We start from the raw sequence: 20,226 nt of genomic DNA, 5'->3' as shown, positions 1-20,226 counted from the left end.
AGAACCTCTGACCCTGGGGCCATGAAATTCACAATTTTGAAAGAGGCACTCTTGTTCTTCATAACTATGTACTTAATACCCAGGAGCAGAGAAAATTATTGCAATTCTACTATATAATCAATAGAGCCCTGCCCTAACACCAGAACCCCTGATCCTGGGGCCATGAAATTCAAAATTTTGAAAGAGGCACTCTAGCTCATCATAACTATATACTAAGTTAGTTTATCTAATACCCAGGAGCAGAGAAGAAGATTTTCAAAGAATTAATGCCTTTTCACTATATAATCAATAGAGCCCCACCCTAACACCAGAATCCCTGACCCTGGGGCCATGAAATTCATAATTTCAGAAGAGGCACTCTTGCTCATCATAAATATGTACTAACTTAGTTCATTTAATATCCAGGAGCAGATAAGAAGATTTTCAAAGAATTAATGCATCTTCACTATATAATCAATAGAGTCCCGCCCTAACACCAGAACCCCTGACCCTGGGGCCATGAAATTCACAATTTTGGAAGAGGCACTCTTGCTCATCATAACTAAGTACTAAATTAGTTCATTTAATAACCAGGAGCAGATAAGAAGATTTTCAAAGAATTAATGCATTTTAACAATATAATCAATAGAGACCCGCCCTAAAACCAGAACCCCTGACCCTGGGGCCATGAAATTCACAATTTTGGAAGAGGCACTCTTGCTCATCATAACTATGTACTAAATTAGTTCATTTAATACCCAGGAGCAGATAAGAAGATTTTCAAAGAATTAATGCATTTTAACTAATGTATATAATCAATAGAGACCCGCCCTAACACCAGAACCCCTGACCCTGGGGCCATGAAATTCAAAATTTTGGAAGAGGCACTCTTGCTCATCATAAATATGTACTAAGTTACTTTATTTAATACCCAGGAGCAGAGAAGAAGATTTTCAAAGAATTAATACATTTTCACTATATACTCAATAGAGCCCTGCCCTAACACCAGAACCCCTGACCCAGCTGCCATGAAATTCACAATTTTGAAAGAGGCACTCTTGCTCATCATAACTATATACTTAGTAAATTTATTTAATACCCAGGAGCAGAGAAGAAGATTTTCAAAGAATTAATGCATTTTCTCTATATAATCAATAGAGCCCCGCCCTAACACCAGAACCCCTGATCCTGGGGCCATGAATTTCATAATTTTGAAAGAGGCACTCTTGTTCTTCATAACTATGTACTTAGTTACTTTATTTAATACCCAGGAGCAGAGAAGAAGATTTTCAAAGAAATAATGCACTTTCCCTATATGATCTATATAGCCCCACCCTAGCACCAGAACCCCTGACCCTGGGGCCATGAATTTCACAATTTTGGTAGAGGACTCAATGCTTATTACAATGATGCCAACAGTTAGACTGCTTGATGTCCAGGAGTAAAGAAGAAGATTTTTAAAGATTGCATTATTTTTGGTGGTTTTAGCCCCACCCCTCAGGCCCCAGGGGGGCAGGGACCATGGAATTCACAATTTTTGTTCCCCTTCACCCATAGGTGCTATATGCCAAATTTGGTTGAAATTGGTTAAGCGGTTTCAGAGAAGAAGCTAAAAATGTTCAAATGTTAACACACGACGCACACCGCACGACGCACGCCGACGGACGAGAACGGATAGCAATAGGTCACCTGAGTGACTCAGGTGACCTAATAAAATGAAAAACTGCATGCAATAAAATGAAAGTGTTGCTTATCATGCTTATCTACAACAAAGGAACTGACAACTTATGTAAGGAACCAACTTAATGATAAACTGAAATCTTACAGAATTGTTCATATACTGGTTATATCTTTTTAAAGGGGCCTGGACACAGATTTGAGGTTAATATTTTCTATATAATATCATGACTTATTAATTTTCTTGCTAGCATATTTCACACAGAAATATAATAAAAGCGTGTCCAGAAACTTCTTTTATCTGGAAATGATTAAAACTACGACTTTCAGGACACATTTGATTAAATAATATCCACTTTCACAAAGTAAACTTTATCCTTAATACTTAAGAAAAAGAGAAATTTTGTTGTGTATTAATGAAAAATATTTAAACTATAATCCAGAAAATTCAGACTAGAAATGTGAGAAAGCGAAACTTTCTCACCAGTATCGTCAGTCCGTGCTCAGTGACGTGTGCAGAGTTAAACAGAGTTAACAAATTAAACACACCCAGTAAAACGTAAACAGTAACAATAACAGAGCATGTGCTCTGTTTACAAAAACAGATTTATGTACAATACTAGTGACCAAAAAATTAAAAAAAAAAAAATCAAATAAACAGATTTTTTTGTTTTTGTTTTTTAGGCTTACTTAAATGTCTTTGGTCTGTCTAAATGACCTTGACATTATGTCCATGAAAAAAGAGATCTTTCTCATATCTTGAGTGATTGAGATAAAAAAAAGATAAAGTCATGATATTCTAATATTCAAGATTGAATTTTTCATCTTTAACTCATAATATTCTTGATTTTTACACCATGAATTGGCAATTATTAAGGGGGGGGGGGGGGGGGGGGGAGGGGGCTGAATTGCTACAAGTATGTATACAACTGTGTGTGAACATCAACTTTATCTGTGATTATCAGAAACCTCTGTATACTGCACAACTTAATAGCCTCTCAATAATAAAACAAAATTTATCAAAGGGCATGGCACACACATGACATGAACATACAGTACCTATGATCTCATTAAAATACCAGGAGAACACATTGAAATTTTCACCACTTTTATTGCTCAATTACATTACAGTTTTAATTTATCAAAACATGAACTTACTTAAGGAAAAATTCAGTATAATATTTGCAAGTGAATAATCAAAGCATACAATGGTCTAACAAAACTTATTTTTTACACTGAAAAAATACTGTGTACATTGAAAATACCTGTAATGTAATATTGAGTGCTTAGGTAAATTGGGAAAATTTGGCATCAAAAATATAGATTTCAATAAACTAAAATTAGTTTAAGATTTATGATTAAAACTTCTGTCATAAATGTATCTTTCTAAAGCTACCATAAAACAAGCAGATTGATATTTTAGATAAAACTCCAAATTAAGCAACAACTGAAAAGAAAAACATCCCTTGTACAGTTATGATAAAACTATTCCTATCCCTTCTGAGGATTCCAGTCCTAACAGGAGGTGAGCCTGTCCCATCAGATGTGGAGAAGTGGATTAGTACCACTGTATGTGGATACTGGTAGATCCATCTTTCCACATTGGGGATTCTGTGTGGATCTGTGCCCTACACATGGGACATGTCTTTTCTCTATCAAACCACATGGATACACAATTTTCACAGAATATATGCTGAAATAAAAAGAAATATAAGGTACATGTAAGAAATTTCTACAAAGAAAACTTGCCTGCTTAATCAGAGACAATAAAGCTTTCTTTGAGAAAATGTTAAAAAGTAAATTATGTTCATCCTTCCTGTTGAGTCTAATTTTTTTTTTTAAATCTGAAATACATGTACATGTACCATTTTAATGTTTTTTTCATGCAGTAATCATTGATTAATTCAAACAGAAAAGAAATGCTCTTAGTCTACAGAAAGTTATTCTTAATTCAAATTGAATAAGACACTCTCTTAAGCACACACCTCCCATGCAATTGTACATGTAACTGTGTAACTATGGTACGATCATTATGCTGTAAACATACATTTTTCCAAGGGGTTATAATTCCGTGGAATCACAATTTCTGTTTCATCCTTGAGAAGAAAATTATGCAGATTTTTTAGATTACCACCATATGCCTTACATGCATATAACTTTAAGTACACAGGGATACATGTCCGCAGAAAATTTGTGACCACATACATATCGTAAATCAATACCACGCGGAAAAAGTACCTTTCCAGTATATTATACTCTAGAAGTACACATATACAATGTACAAATGTATATTACTTTTACTGTATATTTGTACACAAAGCAGATCAAAAGTAAATGGAGTCTCACTTTACAAGCCAGTTTGATTGGATCTTTATAGTCATCCTGACAAATTGGACAGTTCTCCCCACACTGGTCGATTTCAGTGGACGTTGGTCGACTTCCATAGGTCTGAAACAGAATAGTAATTTTAGCATTCCCTTCTAGTCTCACATAAAATAATGACTGAAAATGTATAATGTGCATCCCAGTATTTGGTATACAGATTAAGAATGAACCTAGATGTATATGACAATTTTTTTTTTACTTCATTAGAAGAACACACATGCATTTGTATAACAGTACTTGAGACTTACCACGTCTGACAATAAGCCTTTGATGGATTTCACAACCTCAAACCCCTTTGCTAATGCTTGAAATATCTGCAAGAAAATTTTATTCCTCATTTACAAAAATGCTATAAAGGAATATTGGAAATTTATAATATTTAGATAGATGAATGTCAACCATAGCTGTATTAATCATTATGATAAATAAACAAATAGGGCTGTCACGAGTACCCGAAATAACTGAGAACCGCGGTCCAAGTTGTTCGGTTCGGTTCCGGTTCCATTTTTCCGGATTTCGGTTCGGGTCTGGTTTATATATTAGAGTCTGTTCAGGGAGTCGAAATCAAAGGAATGATGACGATAACAGTGATAAATAAACATCACAACTGAAATCTACTTCATTCCATGACAAAACACTTGTCACGGAAGTATTAGATAATTATCAAAACGAGCAGGAATGGTCAGGTTGTGGCTCTATAGTAGGCCAAGTCACCAGTGTCTAGACGTTCGCATGGTTAAGACTTGTTTTAAATGTAAATTTAATGTAACAAGTAAAGATTTTTCAAGTTAAATTCATGAAATTAAGGTTTAAAATAGATGTAAATACCCGACCCGAAAAACCCGAAACCGAACCAAAAATTTACAGAACCGACCAAACCCAAAAAATTTTGGAACCGTGACAGCCCTATAAACAAATCATCACCTTAAGGGTTTGGTTTTGTGTTCATCCAAGTGAAACTCGTACGAAATAAAAAATCTCAATATTTTAATAAATACTTCTTGCTTACTCTTGAAAACTGACCTATGACACCTTCCATTGGAAAGCTGTCTTGATATGTATGCAGTTTGATTGTCACTTGCAGTGTCATGCAGCAATAATGTGCATATTACACTTGCAGGACTGCACAGCTACAGGTCTAACAAAACAATAACATGACATTTGTTGTATATGTGCAGATAGTTGAACGTCATGGGTACAACCATTTGTTTCGTTCCTAGCAATACTGCGCGTACTTTTTCCATAACTGTCTGTTTTTCATCAACTAGGCATGTCCGCCATGCGAAATCGGGGGGGCTGCCATTCCGGTATTGAAACCAACTGACTATTTCTGTAATCTGATGTCTCTAGTACCTCGATTACACAAAGCAATTAGAGAGATATTTCGTTAAACATCTCCAGCTATTAGAATGTTTCGATCTAAATGTTTAATATTGTTTATTATAAAAGTAACATCGATGTTTACGTCATATCAGGGAATGCTCCGTCTTCGATTTTACAATGGACAGATAAATTAATACGCGCCCAGTTTTAGCAGTTCCGACTGAATTTAACGTCTGTTATTTCTTTTGCAGGTAAGGCTGTTAATTACCTTTTATCAAATAAGCATATTAATCCTACAAATGTAGGACAATGTCATATAATATTGAAAAATATTGCACGAAAATTAAGAACTATAATCACTCAGCGTAGTTTATTTCTGAGGTCTGTCATGCGATATTCGGCTAAGGCAGTGTCTATATGCACGACCGTCGTGTACTTACTTTTTCATCGGCTATTCGCACGACCGTCGTGTATATAATTTTTCAATGACTATTTGCACGACCGTCGTGTATATAATTTTCAGTGACTATTTGCACGACCGTCGTGTATTGTATTGTGTATTATATAGCTGACCTATTCGCACGACCATTATGTTTTTATTTCATTCGTTGTTTCGTCCCCAGTTAAGTTCGGCACGCACTGGTTTAAGCCTAAAAGCATTTTCGTAAGAAAACAGCAGAAAAACTTTCTTTCATAATGTTAATTTAAATAGATATGTAGATCTAGTTGATAATTTAAACACTTTAATGAAAAATAATCAAAGACAACCTGTCAAAATCTTTAATCTTTTCAGTAAGACAAAAATATTTGTAAAAATCTAGTTTATTTCATATGCCCTAGCTCTCTGTTGAAAAATGAAAATATGTTAATATATATGCTAAAGTGACATATAGGTCCAATGGGCACCGGCCGTTGTAATTAATGTAAATCTATTTCTCTTAGAACTAGCCTCGTATTTGTATATATTCACATTTCACTATAACAGAATATTTACTAACTATTTTGGTAGGCTTGTGGTTTTACCCTGCTTCGGTATAATAAAACACCTATTTACTGACTATTCGGACAATAGCAAGTTTATCGTCCCCCTCGACAGCAACTATTTCCCTCGGCTGCGCCTCGGGAAATAGTTGCTGTCTTGGGGAACGATTAACTTGCTATTGTCCTCATAGCCAGTAAATAGGTGTATATTATACGTTTATAGTTCCCCTATATAATAATTATAAAAATCCTCAAGTTTGTATGGAGTATATAGTAAATATTGAGGTACTTGTACAGTGTATCTACCTAAACGATGACAAACTGTTGACAAAGACCACCCTTAACCAGAAAAACAACATTTGAATAATTTTGTGTATTACGACACTTTATTTTGGTTAAAGGTGGTCTTAATTCATGTCGAAAATGGTGGAAATTTATATATACTCAATTTTTCATCTCGTATTATTTTAAGATTTGGCAACCTTTCTTAAATTTATGTATTCAATATCTATGACTTCGTGGCGCAGTGATATGATTGCTGAAATGTAAATGTGGTGAATCCAAGTGCTTTTTCCAGTTGTGCTCTTTTATTTATTTTTTTTCTTTGTATATTTTTTCTACATTTTCTTTACTATGTTTTAAAATAAACATAATTTCAGAAAGTCATAATTAATATACACGTTACACTTTGAAAGTATCACGGGAAAAGACAGCTCTAAACTATTTTATTAAATTTTGCATAGTTACTTGTTTTATTTTTATTAATTTTCTAAATCTTTTGACCCAATTAGAGTAATGAACATGTAAAATGATTGTTATATGACATACTTGCAACTATGAAAATATAATACTAGTCCGTAAATGATATTACATTGGTTGATCTTGAATTGAAAAAGAAAAGCTTAGGGTCATTTCTTTTTAAAGTCTTGAATCGGCCCTGTCGTCGGTAAGACAGCTATGGCTCTTTGCTTCCCTGCACACATTCAATTTTTATAATTTTCTGTAATTAATTTGGTCATCAATATTGGGTCGAAATATGCAGTGGCAGATCCAGAATACAACATGTGTGAGTACACTGTGTGGGTTGAGGGCAAAAAGGCTATATAGGAGGGTAATGTAACTTTTTACCCCCTCCCCCTTTCCTTTCTTCGCTAGCCAAGTGTGAAAGTTAGTGTCTAACCCTGGTGATCCGCACATCTTCTCTTTAGAGCGGATGTTGAGTGATCATCCCCCTTTCCGATTTTTTTTTTTTAGGTCTCTAATCTTCATTTTTTTTTTAAAGATTTGTTTTTTTTTATGGCTAATAAATTGCTTCATCTACATTTTTATGAAACTGATAGAAATTATATTACGATTCGATTGCATTCTTGCATTCCTTTGGGCACACTTAAATACCTCATAATATACCTATCCTCATGTGTCCACATATTTTATACAGGTATGTAAAATAATCAATTATCCACAAAAGAAGCTGTACTGTAAAAAGAGAGGGTTGTGAAAAGAAAGGGCTGTGGGGTCATAATATTTAATTCAGCTTCAAATAGAAATACGTACTATGAAGTAGCCTTCAAGTGGGAAAAAATTAGAAATAGAAAGATTTTAAAGAAATGAGAGAGTACCATACAGGGGACACGATCATGTTCCAGTCCATTCAGACTAATGCAATATGATATTTATGTCCTAGTCCTGTTTCTAAGCTTATGTATTTTACAATTCAGATAGGAGAGTGCCTAAGACAGCTTTTTTCATCTGAAGTTGGAGTGTAGATCTTACACAGATGTCAATCCCTCATATGTTTTATGATTTTTTTTATTTGAATTAGAAATTGAAATTAAGTTGAGGTAATTAAATAGCAACATACATGTAATAATTACTATGATTAAAAAAACTGTCAATGAAAAAAATATTAAACGTACGTGTCACATAAAGCCAGAGACAGGCTCATCTACACGTAAGTCTATCAGCTCAAACAAAATCTGATCGGAATCGGATTAATTAAATTATCGATTAGTTTTTATTTTTTTACTAATTCCTAATTTAATGTGTGTAAAAAAACAAAACAAATTAAAGTAATATGTCCCTTCATAAATGCAAACATTTATCTAATAAGAGTATTTAATGTCAAAAATAAAAAAAATTGACATGAATGTTCATATTGGGTCAAATTATAATTCTAAGTGATCGTGCGAACAACGTCGTGGCTTCGAGTACACGACACATATGTAATAGCCAACTAATTGCTATTACCGTCGTGTGCATATCACTGGCAATGTGTGATTGCTATTTGCACGACGGTCGTGTAAATAGTTTTTTTCATACATATGTGCACGACGGTCGTGTATATATCTCAGCAATTTGCAATAGCTATTTGCACGACGATCGTGTAAATAGACTTTCTTTACTATGCGCACGACGGTCGTGTATATATATCATCGGCCTTCGGCTAAAGTGAAAGTAGGAGCTGGTAAGTCGATTTGTTGTGTTTATTGTGATTTATGAGCCTTATCTCAGAAATACGATATAACTCCTAGTATCAGTAATACATTTTGAGTGTGACAACGCCTGCGATCTAATGCACATCAATTTTAAAAAGGTTAAACGTTATACAAAGGATCTGAGAATTTCCACGTGTTTCTTGCAGACCACAATTTGGTAGCGGGCAATATTTAAGGTTCCTCTAATAAATGTTACTATGTTTCAAAATACTAAAAGTATTCGTCATTGTATAAAAATATAGTTCAGTCAAAAACAGGGTTTCAAATATTATGAGTAGAGTAGAGAACTGAATTTTGTTTTCATTAATGAGCGATTTTTGTGTAAGATCCTTCACTGAGCCTCAGACACACCAAGTTAAATGTCCAATGACGGCTAAGTGAAGTGGCTCTACGTAGTACACATATATGGTAAATCAGATGTGTTATTTGTAAATCAAAATTTTGATATTCAAATTTTATTGCTTTTTTGTTTTACTTTTTGTAAAAGAGATGCAAGTATTATTGATTATTTATATAAATAATTTTCACATAAGTTTGTACTATGTATACAAACCATCATTTTGGACTTGGACCTTCTGATTTGCAGATTAGTGCAGTATATGTAGTTCTCATGGGGAAAAGTAAATTAAACGATAAAAATTTTCAAGGATGTCAACTTAATTTGCTTATTGCTTGATATGTAAATTGTTCAATGTTCATCAAATGAAGAGACTGCAGCAAAATTGAAAAATAGGTTTTTTTAAGATGAAAATTGCATAAAGTATTAATAATTAATATTCTCTAGTTGAAATGGTTAAGATTGAAAACTTGAATTTCTGCAACGGCATTGGTTTCATCAAAAAGGGAGTATAATAAGGGGGTCTTACCTGATCTTAAGTTACCATTGAGCATGCTGAATCAAATGCTACCAAGCATGTTTATTTTTAATTGAATGTTCATTTTATGAAAGTTTTTCATATGCTCAATTAGACTTAGGTTGTTGGTTGCACTTGTAAGGAAGAGATAAGGTGCTGGGGGTGGGGTGGGGGGTAAACCTTGGTATTGATCCATAAATACCATAATATTCTTGTAGAAACCTCTAAGATTTTTTGTATAAAATTGAAAAAAAAATGAATGTACATGTAGCCACTTTATCTCAAAGGTTATTATTATTATTTTTTTTTGGAGGACCTGCATTTTAATGGTACAGGCAAACCTTGTTACATTGTATTTCTATCCTGATGGGACCAATAAAAAAAATTAAGAAATCTGGTATAGTTTGACACATTGAGGTTAAAATGCTTAAAGAAAAAAACGGAAGAGACTTTAAATGAAATATGAAGATAACAAACAATAATCAAATTCAAATTCACATAATTTTGAGAGATGGAAGCAAAACTCTATTCTTATAATGTCTCATAGAACAAAAGTTTTAACGGACACAGTTTCAGGAAATAAATACCATTCAGTTAAAACACTGACACCCTTCAACATGTTCAACAAAGATTAATATTAATATCTAGACTTAAAAGAATTGTTTTTGAACTTTTTTCCTAAAATTTATTATAACTATGTTTACCATGTTTACAGAATGCCTTGTTTCACAAAAAAGAACACTGTTCAGATATTTTCTCTGGACTGTCAATTTCTGCATTTCATAATCATGTGATACCTGTGTTGGAGCCCTCCCAAAAACCTCCCCTGTAAAGTAAGTTTTTTATCACAATGGAATGATTCTGTAAATTTAATAGACATGTGTATAAGGGTATAAGGTAGGTGTTATAATCACAGTGAGCTGACTAGTCATTTCATTTTGTATGATTGGATTCAGATGTTATTCTATGTGTACAGAATGAAAGAATGTACAATTTTTATGATGAGAAATATATATGCGGTTGGATGAAAAGAAAGATTTTGTTTGAGTGAATGTTGTGTATGTGTCCATCACATTGTCTCAAGCCATGGTTGGAGTCCGCCTACAGCTCTCTCCTACCCGAGGCTGCTTGAGCGAATTAAGTATCGTTATCATGAATAATCAAACCTTATGTGTGATGTCACGTTATAACCCAATAAAAGTAATTGTTTATATTGCAGTTGACTTTAACGATAAAAAAACAAATGTTAGGTAAACAGTGACTGAAAAAAGAAGTCACATCAGAGGTTATTTTTAAATAATTGAAAACTTCAATCTCTTTTGGAAGGAACTGTTTCTGATCATCTTCTTGTAGCTTACTAACACACATGTCATCATATCAGGTTTTTAAAATTCTGCCATCAAATCCTTACCTTGTCATTTAACCTTCAGATTTTGTACTTGTTTGCTTTATTTAATTATGATCTTATATGCTTGTCTCATCTACTTCCCAAGGCAAGATGACATGACCATCACTTGGGTTTACCTTAATTGATCTTATTTATGGTTGATCTCTTTGTATACAGATTAGACTCATATATCTCTATATGGATTAAACTACTCTGATCTACACTAATTGTAAATTAAAATAAGATATATTCAGTCCAACAATCAGTGTTAACCAACATTTACAATGTGACCATCATTGCTGAGGGATGTGTAGCCTTTGACCCTGAAATTTACATGTCTGTCTTTGCATGCTTTTTACTTAGTCATGATGTAAAGATTTAACTTTCAATTCAAGTTCCCTCTTTGAGAGTGATCAACAGTATTGTTTTTTTAGTGGTATATTATAAATTATTTATATTTAATATTTTACAGATTTCAAAGTTAAGGAGATCATTCAAATGACAGAGGTTTTGGTCCATCTTGGTTTGTCTCAACAGTTAATCTTTTGGAAAGCAGTGTTGGAGAAAATATCAGCAACATGTGAAGACTGTGATTTAGTTTCATATGATATGACTAAAGAAAGTTAATATTTTTGATTCCATGGTTGTATGAACAAATGCTTTGAACTTTCCAAACATCATTGAAAAAGAAAATATGATGACCAAACAAAAATACATATTTGAACTTTCCACGAGTTTACAATGAAGAACATTTTGGGATCTTGATACAGGATATTATTGTGTTTAGTGTTTTAGTGTTTTATCTAACCCATGCTAAGAACACAGGTCTCAAATATCTTAGAGAGTTATATTAGAGTTATATTGTTAGAATTGAAGCTTATTTATAAAATTATACCTTATATCTTTAAAGAAAGTTTCACAAAAAAATAGTCAAACTTGCATATACTGGTTAACATGTTAAAAGAAATATAATAGTGATTAAGAATAAAAAAAAAGTTCATTTATCATCCTTTTCTTTTGTTCTTCTTGGTGACTTTTTTTACAATAATCAAAGACATTTACATTTTAGCTCATCTGAGCAGAGGCTCTGTTGAACTTTTTCTGATCAAAGAGTCTCTGGTGTCTGTCCATCTGTCATCCATAAAAATTAAACCCTAAAATAGGGGTATCAAAGTTTGACATGGGAATAGATAGGAAAAAAATTGTCCTTTAATGAACAACAAGGTAATGATTTACTCATAATGTATGCAAGCATCCTCAAGAAGTGAAGATTCAAGTTGGTCAAAATCATTTGCCTGACTTATTATTATAATAATATTAAAATATTCCCTATTTGTATTTTTTTTCATTTTTTTTCTTCAAATAAATCTGAGATCAGATTTTACATATAAATTGGTAAATGCATGTATAAATGTGAAAAAAAACTTTAGAAAACATATAAGCCATGTTAGCCATATTGATAATGAAATATCCTCTTGTTGTGGAATCAGTTTTGGATTAGACATGGCCTTATGGCCCAGGGTGGGGCCACAGTATTAGCTCAGATTTGTTTTTATGAGAATTAAGGGGGATAAGAATGTCTTAGAAATCTGAAGAACACCAAGGTGACTCAAGTGAATGTTGTGGGCCAGGCCTCTTATTTAAATTGCCCACTTCCATTATCCCTGCAGATTTTTAACATCTTATTTGGCATACTTTTTAAGGAGAAAATCATTTTTCTAACATTAATTTCCCTGTGTTTTGTACACACCATAGAGTAATATTTTAGATACATCTGGGCTTTCATATAAAGTGCTATTTTTAGATCAAAAGTGAGTCTCTTTAATTCTATTTTTAACACATTGCCATGTGGTTGGGACTACTTTCATGGCTAACATTTTCTTGTTTAACTAACAAGTATGCATTTAAAGAAATGTACCTATTGTAGTGAGTTTACATTTAAATCAAAGGTTCTTCACAAATAGTTGTAGCCACTTAATTGTTTTAACTATTTCATATTTTTTTGGATTTTTTGGTGCACTACTAAAACCTGTGGCTGCGCAGTCCTGCAGGTGTATTGTGCACTTCATAGCTGCAAACTGCTGCAAGTGTCAATTAAGCTGCATATACCCAGAGATTGTTTTCATTATGAAGATGACATGGACCAGTTTTCAAGTGTAAGCAAGGCTTAATTTTTGAGATATTAAGGTTTTTATTTTTAGTGAGTCTCACTTGGCTGCACACAAAACCAAACCCTTAAAGAAAATAGGATGAAACAAGACGCCCAGGGGCCACATTGCTCACCTGAGCACTGTGGCTAGGAAAAAAGCAAAAATCAGTTTAGTATTGCAATGCTTAAATGCATAAGTGGTCCTGACCTACCCCTAAAAGGGAGGGGGGTATGATCTGAGCAAAATTGAATCTACACTAACTAAGGATGCTTACTGTACATATTTTTTTGACTAACTGCGACTTTTTTCCTACAAGTTTAAACTTTCATTGTGGCCCCTCCCTACCCCTGAGGGTCTTGATTTGATCAAACTTGAATCTACACTACAGTACCAACCAGACCCAACCTGACACAAAGCAGTCCCACAGCGGTCCCAGAGCAGTTCCAGCGGTCCCAGAAAGCAGTCCCAGTGGGCGGGGTTAATTAATTTAATGGGCGGAGCTTACTCAGAAATGAGATTACCAATAAACAATGTAACTATAAAAGGCAGTTGAAATTGATGATCCATTTCTTTCTGAGCAGTATCAATTCTCATGCGACAGTCATTTTTTTAACTGTTAAGAAAATCACACTACGCGTATAGAAACAAATAATAAATATTGAACAAAGAAGACGTTCACACCTATAAATAACATGAATATTTAAACACAGTTTTGTGGTATATTAATTTTTCACCAAAATAAATCAATTTCTAAATTACTGTGATTGATATTGGTTTCCATATTTATTTATTTATTTTTTTTTTATAGATAATTAAGCTTGAGTTATTCATTTTCTATCAAAACTAGCTTTAAATAGGCCTTATAATTATAGAGCAGAGGCCGATTTCCATACTATACTCTGAATGCAGTTTTCTTATTAAGTATACTGGAGCTTTTGAAAAATTCTTTGTGTATTATATTTCAGTCATGATTATTTTCACTGACTTGCCAATTTAATTATCGTTAAATTATCTATGTAACAGAAAACAATAATACTTTTATTATATAAACGTTTGAGTTTATCATTATCTGTAAATCACGCGAATGGAACCCTCAGATTATGTTCAAAATTAATTAATCCCGAAATAAATTTATACACATTTATTGAAACGAAGATTTTTTGCAGTACATAGATTGAAATTAGTGTCATTGTTGACCAGCATGTTCAGTGATGTGTAACACTGATACCCAAATAACATGCATTGACTTTCTGCTAATCATGCCCAAAGGTGATTGAAACTTCAGGTGTTGACACCATTTTATACATTTGTATTGCTTTTTATTAATCGGCCAGGAAAACACAAACAAAACAAATAAGAAATAAGTCACAATTCCCAATATTTTAAAATGTTTATAAATTTACTCTTTTAATCACTTGTTTATTAATCAAAAACAAATTCATAAATAAATCCCCCAATAATTGTTCACAAATATAATGTTTTAAATGACTGAAGAATGGTAGAATAATTTTATTTCATGGTCATTTCATAAATTATTAGGTTTTATTTGAGGGCGGTAAAAAATAGCATGGAATGCTCTTTTTTTAGCATGCATATGGTTTTAGCTTTTTCAATTTAAAAAAAAAATCCAGTACAGTACGTCCCTCTGAATGTCTTATTGTAATGACAAGTTTGTTTGTTTGTTTTTAAATAGTGCTAATGCAAACTTTGAGTACATTCCGTAACTTGACAACATTAATTAATTAAATAGGCCTCAATATTTTTTTTCAAACACCTGTATTAAAGATTTAATTAGCATTAATTAATTAAATAGGCCTAGATATATATTTTTTTCAAACACCTGTATTAAAGTTTAATTTAAAGGATAAAAGTCATCTCCTGACTTCCCTTTTAACTACTTTCATTTTTTAAAATTAATTCTAGACTACAATTGTGTAAATTTACAGCCCCTGAAGACATTTAGTAATTACATGTATATCTATCTCTACTTATTAAAATGTTGTAAAAAAATCCTTGTTTTTTTTTTTTATTCTTTATCTTAAACACCTCTCTGCTGAAAGTAAACAAAACAACAACAGGGAGCCTGCAAATTCAGAATACACAAGGGGCGGAGCTATCATGTCACTCAGAACCTTTTTCATGCATGAGTGAACAAAGCAGTCCCAGAAAGCAGTCCCAGGGACTGCTGGGTCTGCTTTCTAGAGCAGTCCCAGAGCAGTCCCACAGCGGTCCCATAGCAGTCTTTTTCCTATATATTCCTATGTAAAACTTTGATCGTCCATTGTGGCCCCACCCTACCCAGGGGGTCATGATTTGATCAAATTTGAATCTACACCAACTGAGGATGCTTCCATATAAATATGACAAATCATAGCTATGTTGTTCTTGAGAAGATTTTTTGAAATTTTTCTTATATACTCCTATGTAAAACTTTGATCACCCACTGTTACCCCACCTTACCCCCAGGGGTCATGATTTGAACAAACTTGAATCTACACTACCTGAGGATCCTTCAGTATAAATATGACCAATCATGGCTTTTTTGTTCTGGAGAAGAATGTTTTTAAAGATTTTCCCTAATATGTATTCCTATGTAAAACTTTGATCGCCCACTGTGGCCCTACCCTACCCATGGGGTTCTTTATTTGAACAAACTTGAATCTACACTACCTGAAGATGCTTCCATGTAAATATGACCAATCAAGGCTTTGTTGTTCTTGAAAAGAAGGTTTTTAAAGATGCTCCCTATGTATTCCTATGTAAAACATTGATTGCCCACTGTGATCCCACCCTACCCCCAGGGGTCATGATTTGAACAAACTTTAATCTACACTACCTGAGGATCCTTCCATATAAATATGACCAATCATGGCTTTTTTGTTCTTGAAAAGAAGATTTTTAAATATTTTCCCTATGTATTCCTATGTAAAACTTTAATCGCCCACTGTGGCCCCATCCTACCCCTGGGGGTCATGATTTGAACAAACTTGAATCTACACTACCTGAGGATGCTTCCACATAAGTTTTATATTTTCTAACACAGTGGTTCTTGAGAAGAGGATTTTTGAAAGATGCCATAAATTTTTCATGAATTTGCAATTATCTCCCCTTGCAAGAAGGCATGGCCCTTCATTTGAACAAACTTGAATCCCCTTCACCCAAGGATACTCTGTGCCAAGTTTGGTTGAAATTGGCCCAGTAGTTCTGGAGAAAAAGATGAAAATGTGAAAAGTTTACGACAACAACGACACCAATGACAATGACGACGACGACAGAAAACGGACTAATTTTGATCAGAAAAGCTCACTTAAGCCTTTGGCTCAGGTGAGCTAAAAATGCATCTACTGTCTGCTCAAGAAAAAAAAACAACCTCTGACAGAAATTTGATGCCATTTCTCATTTCAGTTTTTTATGAACTAAAAATCATCCAATTGTACCCCAATTATATGACTGAAATTTAATTTCACTATCAGAATCTTTTCTAAAATTTTGCATGTGATAGGCTTGGGAATTAACTTTCCTCTCTGACAGAAAAGAAATGAAGCATATCAGTCCTGTCTCCCATGTCATGTCCACTCACCTTAAAAAGGAAATATAATGCCACTAAAATAATTCCTAACACCCATCCCTGATCACCAAACAGGAAGTGGAACCAAGGAACTATGGGAGTCAGCATTCTGTACAGCTGCATGATATTCTCTACTACCCTGTATATCTTTCCCTAAAATCACAAACAAAATAATACATTTAAACTGAACGAAAAACCATGCTGAATCAAGAAGAAAAAGCAGCTTAAGTTCATATCTATGTCAATCTCTAAAATTTGAAAATTACACAAATCTAAAAATAAAACAGTATACTGATCACTAAGTGGGTAAAGTGGCTGTAGTTCATTTTTTTTTTATTCCAATTAAAAATATATTTAAGTGACTAAGCTTCAAGTCTTGTAAAGGTAAATGTTTCAAAGAGCTAGAATTCAAGTCAATTTTTGTGCAAATAATATGGTATTCACACCATATTAAGCAATGTAAGTAATGTAATATTAAGGAATAGGATGAACATACAGATATAAAGAAACTTTCTTTTTTTTTAAATGAGTAAACAAAAGCATACACTGTAAGCTCTAAGCTGCTAAGGGAATATTACTTTTTAATATTTCCCATTTATTAAAATAACATTTAAAGGTATAAGATTACCGGTAGTTATAAAGTTATACATGTATATGGTACATGTACTTGTGTCAATATACATGTACATTGTTTATTTCCTCTGCAAACAACCCTTTATTATATATTTCTAAGTGTCATATCTGTCTGAAATACCCTTCTTTTCTGTCCAAATGGCAGCAGAGACAGGAATGCCTTGATTATTATTGTAGAATATTTTAAGATGAAATCTGTGACCAAGACCACCCATAGATAGTCCCAGAATGTGGGAGAGGGCAGGACAGGCAGGTGGAACAACAATCTATAAAATACAAATAATACCAATATACTCCTTATATTTACTGCTTTCTGTTTAGAGAAAGCTATAAAATGTGATGGACAGATGAAATACTATACATGTACAAATGTACAGTACAGAGAGTTATTCCAGTCATAATGGAGCATAAGAATTTATGATTGAAATTTTTTCTTCTTAAAACTTAAGTAAGCCATGACAAAAAATGTAATACAATGTACAGAGAAATCTGCATGTCCAAAATTCATCCATCAACTTTACATTAAATAATCTAGTAACAGTGAGTTTCAAAATTTCTACTTTCTTATTCCATAATGTGTGCAAAAGATGCTTGCAAATCTTGATGTACTCACACATTCCAAAGTGCCTCGTCTTTAAAAGCATACAAGACAACAGCTATATTTGCTGACAGGAAAGTAATAATCCACATGAATGAGAGAATCTGTTCCCGACAGGAAGCATTCTGTAAGGAATGTGATACATTACAAAGAATAAAAGAGATAAGTGTCTATTATGTCAAAACTGTCCAATGCATAATCATTATTTATTGCAATTCTAACAATTCTGGAGATGACACTTCAATAATCTAATTAAAAATAAAAACTATTCGTCAAAGAATGAGGTATACTTCTATCCTATTCTGATTGAACTGTATATTTTCAAATCCTTGTATATTTTTATCATTTTAGATAATGTTTCGATACAGGGTTACAGATATAAACCTACTCTTAGCGATGATTTGTGTACAACTTTCTGCATTGACATGTTGGCATATACATGAGTTCCAAACATGGCCAGAAAGACAAAGAATCCTGAAAAAAAAAAACAATGAAATAATTTAAACCTTTCATTTACAAAATGTATGTGTATATGTATGCATAATATACATGTATCATTAAGTTAGATTTCATGTGCACAAACATACACCAAGGAATCAAAAATTCTGGATTTAGAGAAGTGAGATCCACTAGGTAGTCATTCTATAGATGTGAAAATCAGATTTTTTTAATATTTGTGCAGGTATTGCAAAAATTGAAATACATTAATATGAAAAACATTAAAGTTAAGGTACTTAATACAGATTACATAGTCAAATGCTTAAGACAGAGACAGTTCTTAACCTTGATCTTTGCTTTGTAAAACTCTTATCCTTACCAAGAAAATGTTGAGAGAGCAGCTTCAGGGCTAGGATCAGCAGAAATCCACCAGAGTTAAGTACAATGCTCTTAATGTTGAAACGAGAGGAAGGACCCTCATGGGAGTGTCCATGTTCCTCCCCTTCTCCTGGTAAACCATTCTGGTTCTCATCTTGAAAAAATCCACCAGGCAGCTGGAAATGTTCATGAGACATCAAATTTGGATCAATCCCTCCAGTTCCAGGAGAAAACTGCTCGTCATTGGTATCAATGTCTACCACTACTGAAGATTCATGGGTAGGCTCTGGATGCTGGTCTCTAGAGTTCAGCCGGTTTAGAATTACTCGATGATGAGTGCTTGGGCCCATGATGTGGGGAACAAATCCAGACACTGCCTGCCCAACTCTTGGAATGTGGTCTTGAAGATTGGATGCCATATTGAGATGCCAAGCACTCTGAGGCACGTCTGTTACTGGACTAGTCCGATCAGCCATGATACATGTACAATACAGCGTAACATTCCCTATTCTTCAGTTAGACTGAAAAAATTGCATAGTGCATACCATAATAATGTATAAAATTGTGCCACATTGACTGCATAAGTTTAAAATATATAGAGTGGAGCTTCATTAAACTCAGTGGAGATTCAACTCTGCTAGATATTTGGTCTGATGCCTTCACCAATGAGGGCATCTGACCAAAATATTTAGCCTAGCCGAATCTCCACCAAGATTAGAGCTTCATCAGTCTAGACACTTTTGTCTGAAAGTTGAAGTGTCTCGACTAATAAGGCTCAACTATGGTCCACCGCACAACATCAAAACAATTACACAGCTGTTACATTACACATCATTCCAATGACAGTAAGCACAGAAAAAAATGTTCATTATATGTTTGTACATCATCATCAGCTGATCATTTCAGAAGTATATATATATATATATCTGTTTACACAGAGATCTGGTCATTTTGATTAATATTACTGGGGAGTGCAAAAATTGTTTGTTTATACATCACAGCAAAAAGATGGCTTAATAAACACGCCTTTAACAGTTTATACACTAGTTACTATGATACGTGTAACACAAGCCTGAAGTATGTTACGGAATTTATATCCTGTTTTGACAATCAAATTCACATGACACGGTTTATAAAAGCAGGTATCTTATTTGTTTACCTTAATTGTTTATTCCTTTAAAAACATGTACGACGACGTCAAAATCTGTCGATTATCATTGATGGAAAATCATGTAACATTTCTATTTTTATACCTAAAGTGAAACAGAGCTATGGGAAGTTTCGAATAAGATAATGTTTCCGATTCTGTCAAAATAAAAGAAATATAATTAAATAATGAAATTATTTTTTCAAAACAATTACCTATTATTTTTATCATTA

The 20,226-nt window shown here is 33.3% G+C and overlaps 1 protein-coding gene and 1 long non-coding RNA gene across 2 annotated transcripts; one reads left to right on the top strand and one right to left on the bottom strand.

Annotated features, from left to right (window-relative positions):
• Positions 1-2,889: 2,889 nt before the first annotated feature.
• Positions 2,890-20,090, bottom strand: LOC133172557 (E3 ubiquitin-protein ligase RNFT2-like). The gene is made up of 9 exons (XM_061307471.1): positions 20,006-20,090; positions 18,848-19,367; positions 18,419-18,504; positions 18,046-18,155; positions 17,554-17,698; positions 16,812-16,952; positions 4,290-4,355; positions 4,003-4,104; positions 2,890-3,349 (listed from the first exon to the last, which is right to left on the bottom strand). The coding sequence occupies exons 2-9, from the start codon at positions 19,320-19,322 to the stop codon at positions 3,215-3,217; spliced, it is 1,260 nt and encodes a 419-aa protein (XP_061163455.1). The 5' UTR covers positions 19,323-19,367; positions 20,006-20,090; the 3' UTR covers positions 2,890-3,214.
• LOC133172561 (uncharacterized) lies at positions 5,269-12,038 on the top strand. The gene is made up of 3 exons (XR_009718949.1): positions 5,269-5,615; positions 10,410-10,527; positions 11,554-12,038. It is a non-coding gene; the product is annotated as an uncharacterized LOC133172561 (long non-coding RNA).
• Positions 20,091-20,226: the final 136 nt, after the last annotated feature.

Source organism: Saccostrea echinata, unplaced genomic scaffold (genome assembly GCF_033153115.1).
Source record: "Saccostrea echinata isolate AGI-Se365-2 ecotype Australia unplaced genomic scaffold, CSIRO_AGI_Sech_v1 ptg000054l, whole genome shotgun sequence".
Taxonomy (NCBI): Eukaryota; Metazoa; Mollusca; class Bivalvia; order Ostreida; family Ostreidae; genus Saccostrea; species Saccostrea echinata.
This window is presented reverse-complemented; position numbering and strand designations above follow the sequence as displayed.

Excerpts from the sequence above, each read along its gene's own strand:
- LOC133172557 (XM_061307471.1), bottom strand. The coding sequence starts at position 19,322 with ATGGCTGATCGGACTAGTCCAGTAACAGACGTGCCTCAGAGTGCTTGG. Across the intron at positions 4,105-4,289 it reads AAGGCTTATTGTCAGACGTG|ACCTATGGAAGTCGACCAAC; the intron begins GTAAGTCTCAAG and ends ATTCTGTTTCAG. Across the intron at positions 3,350-4,002 it reads CAATCAAACTGGCTTGTAAA|CATATATTCTGTGAAAATTG; the intron begins GTGAGACTCCAT and ends TTTTTATTTCAG.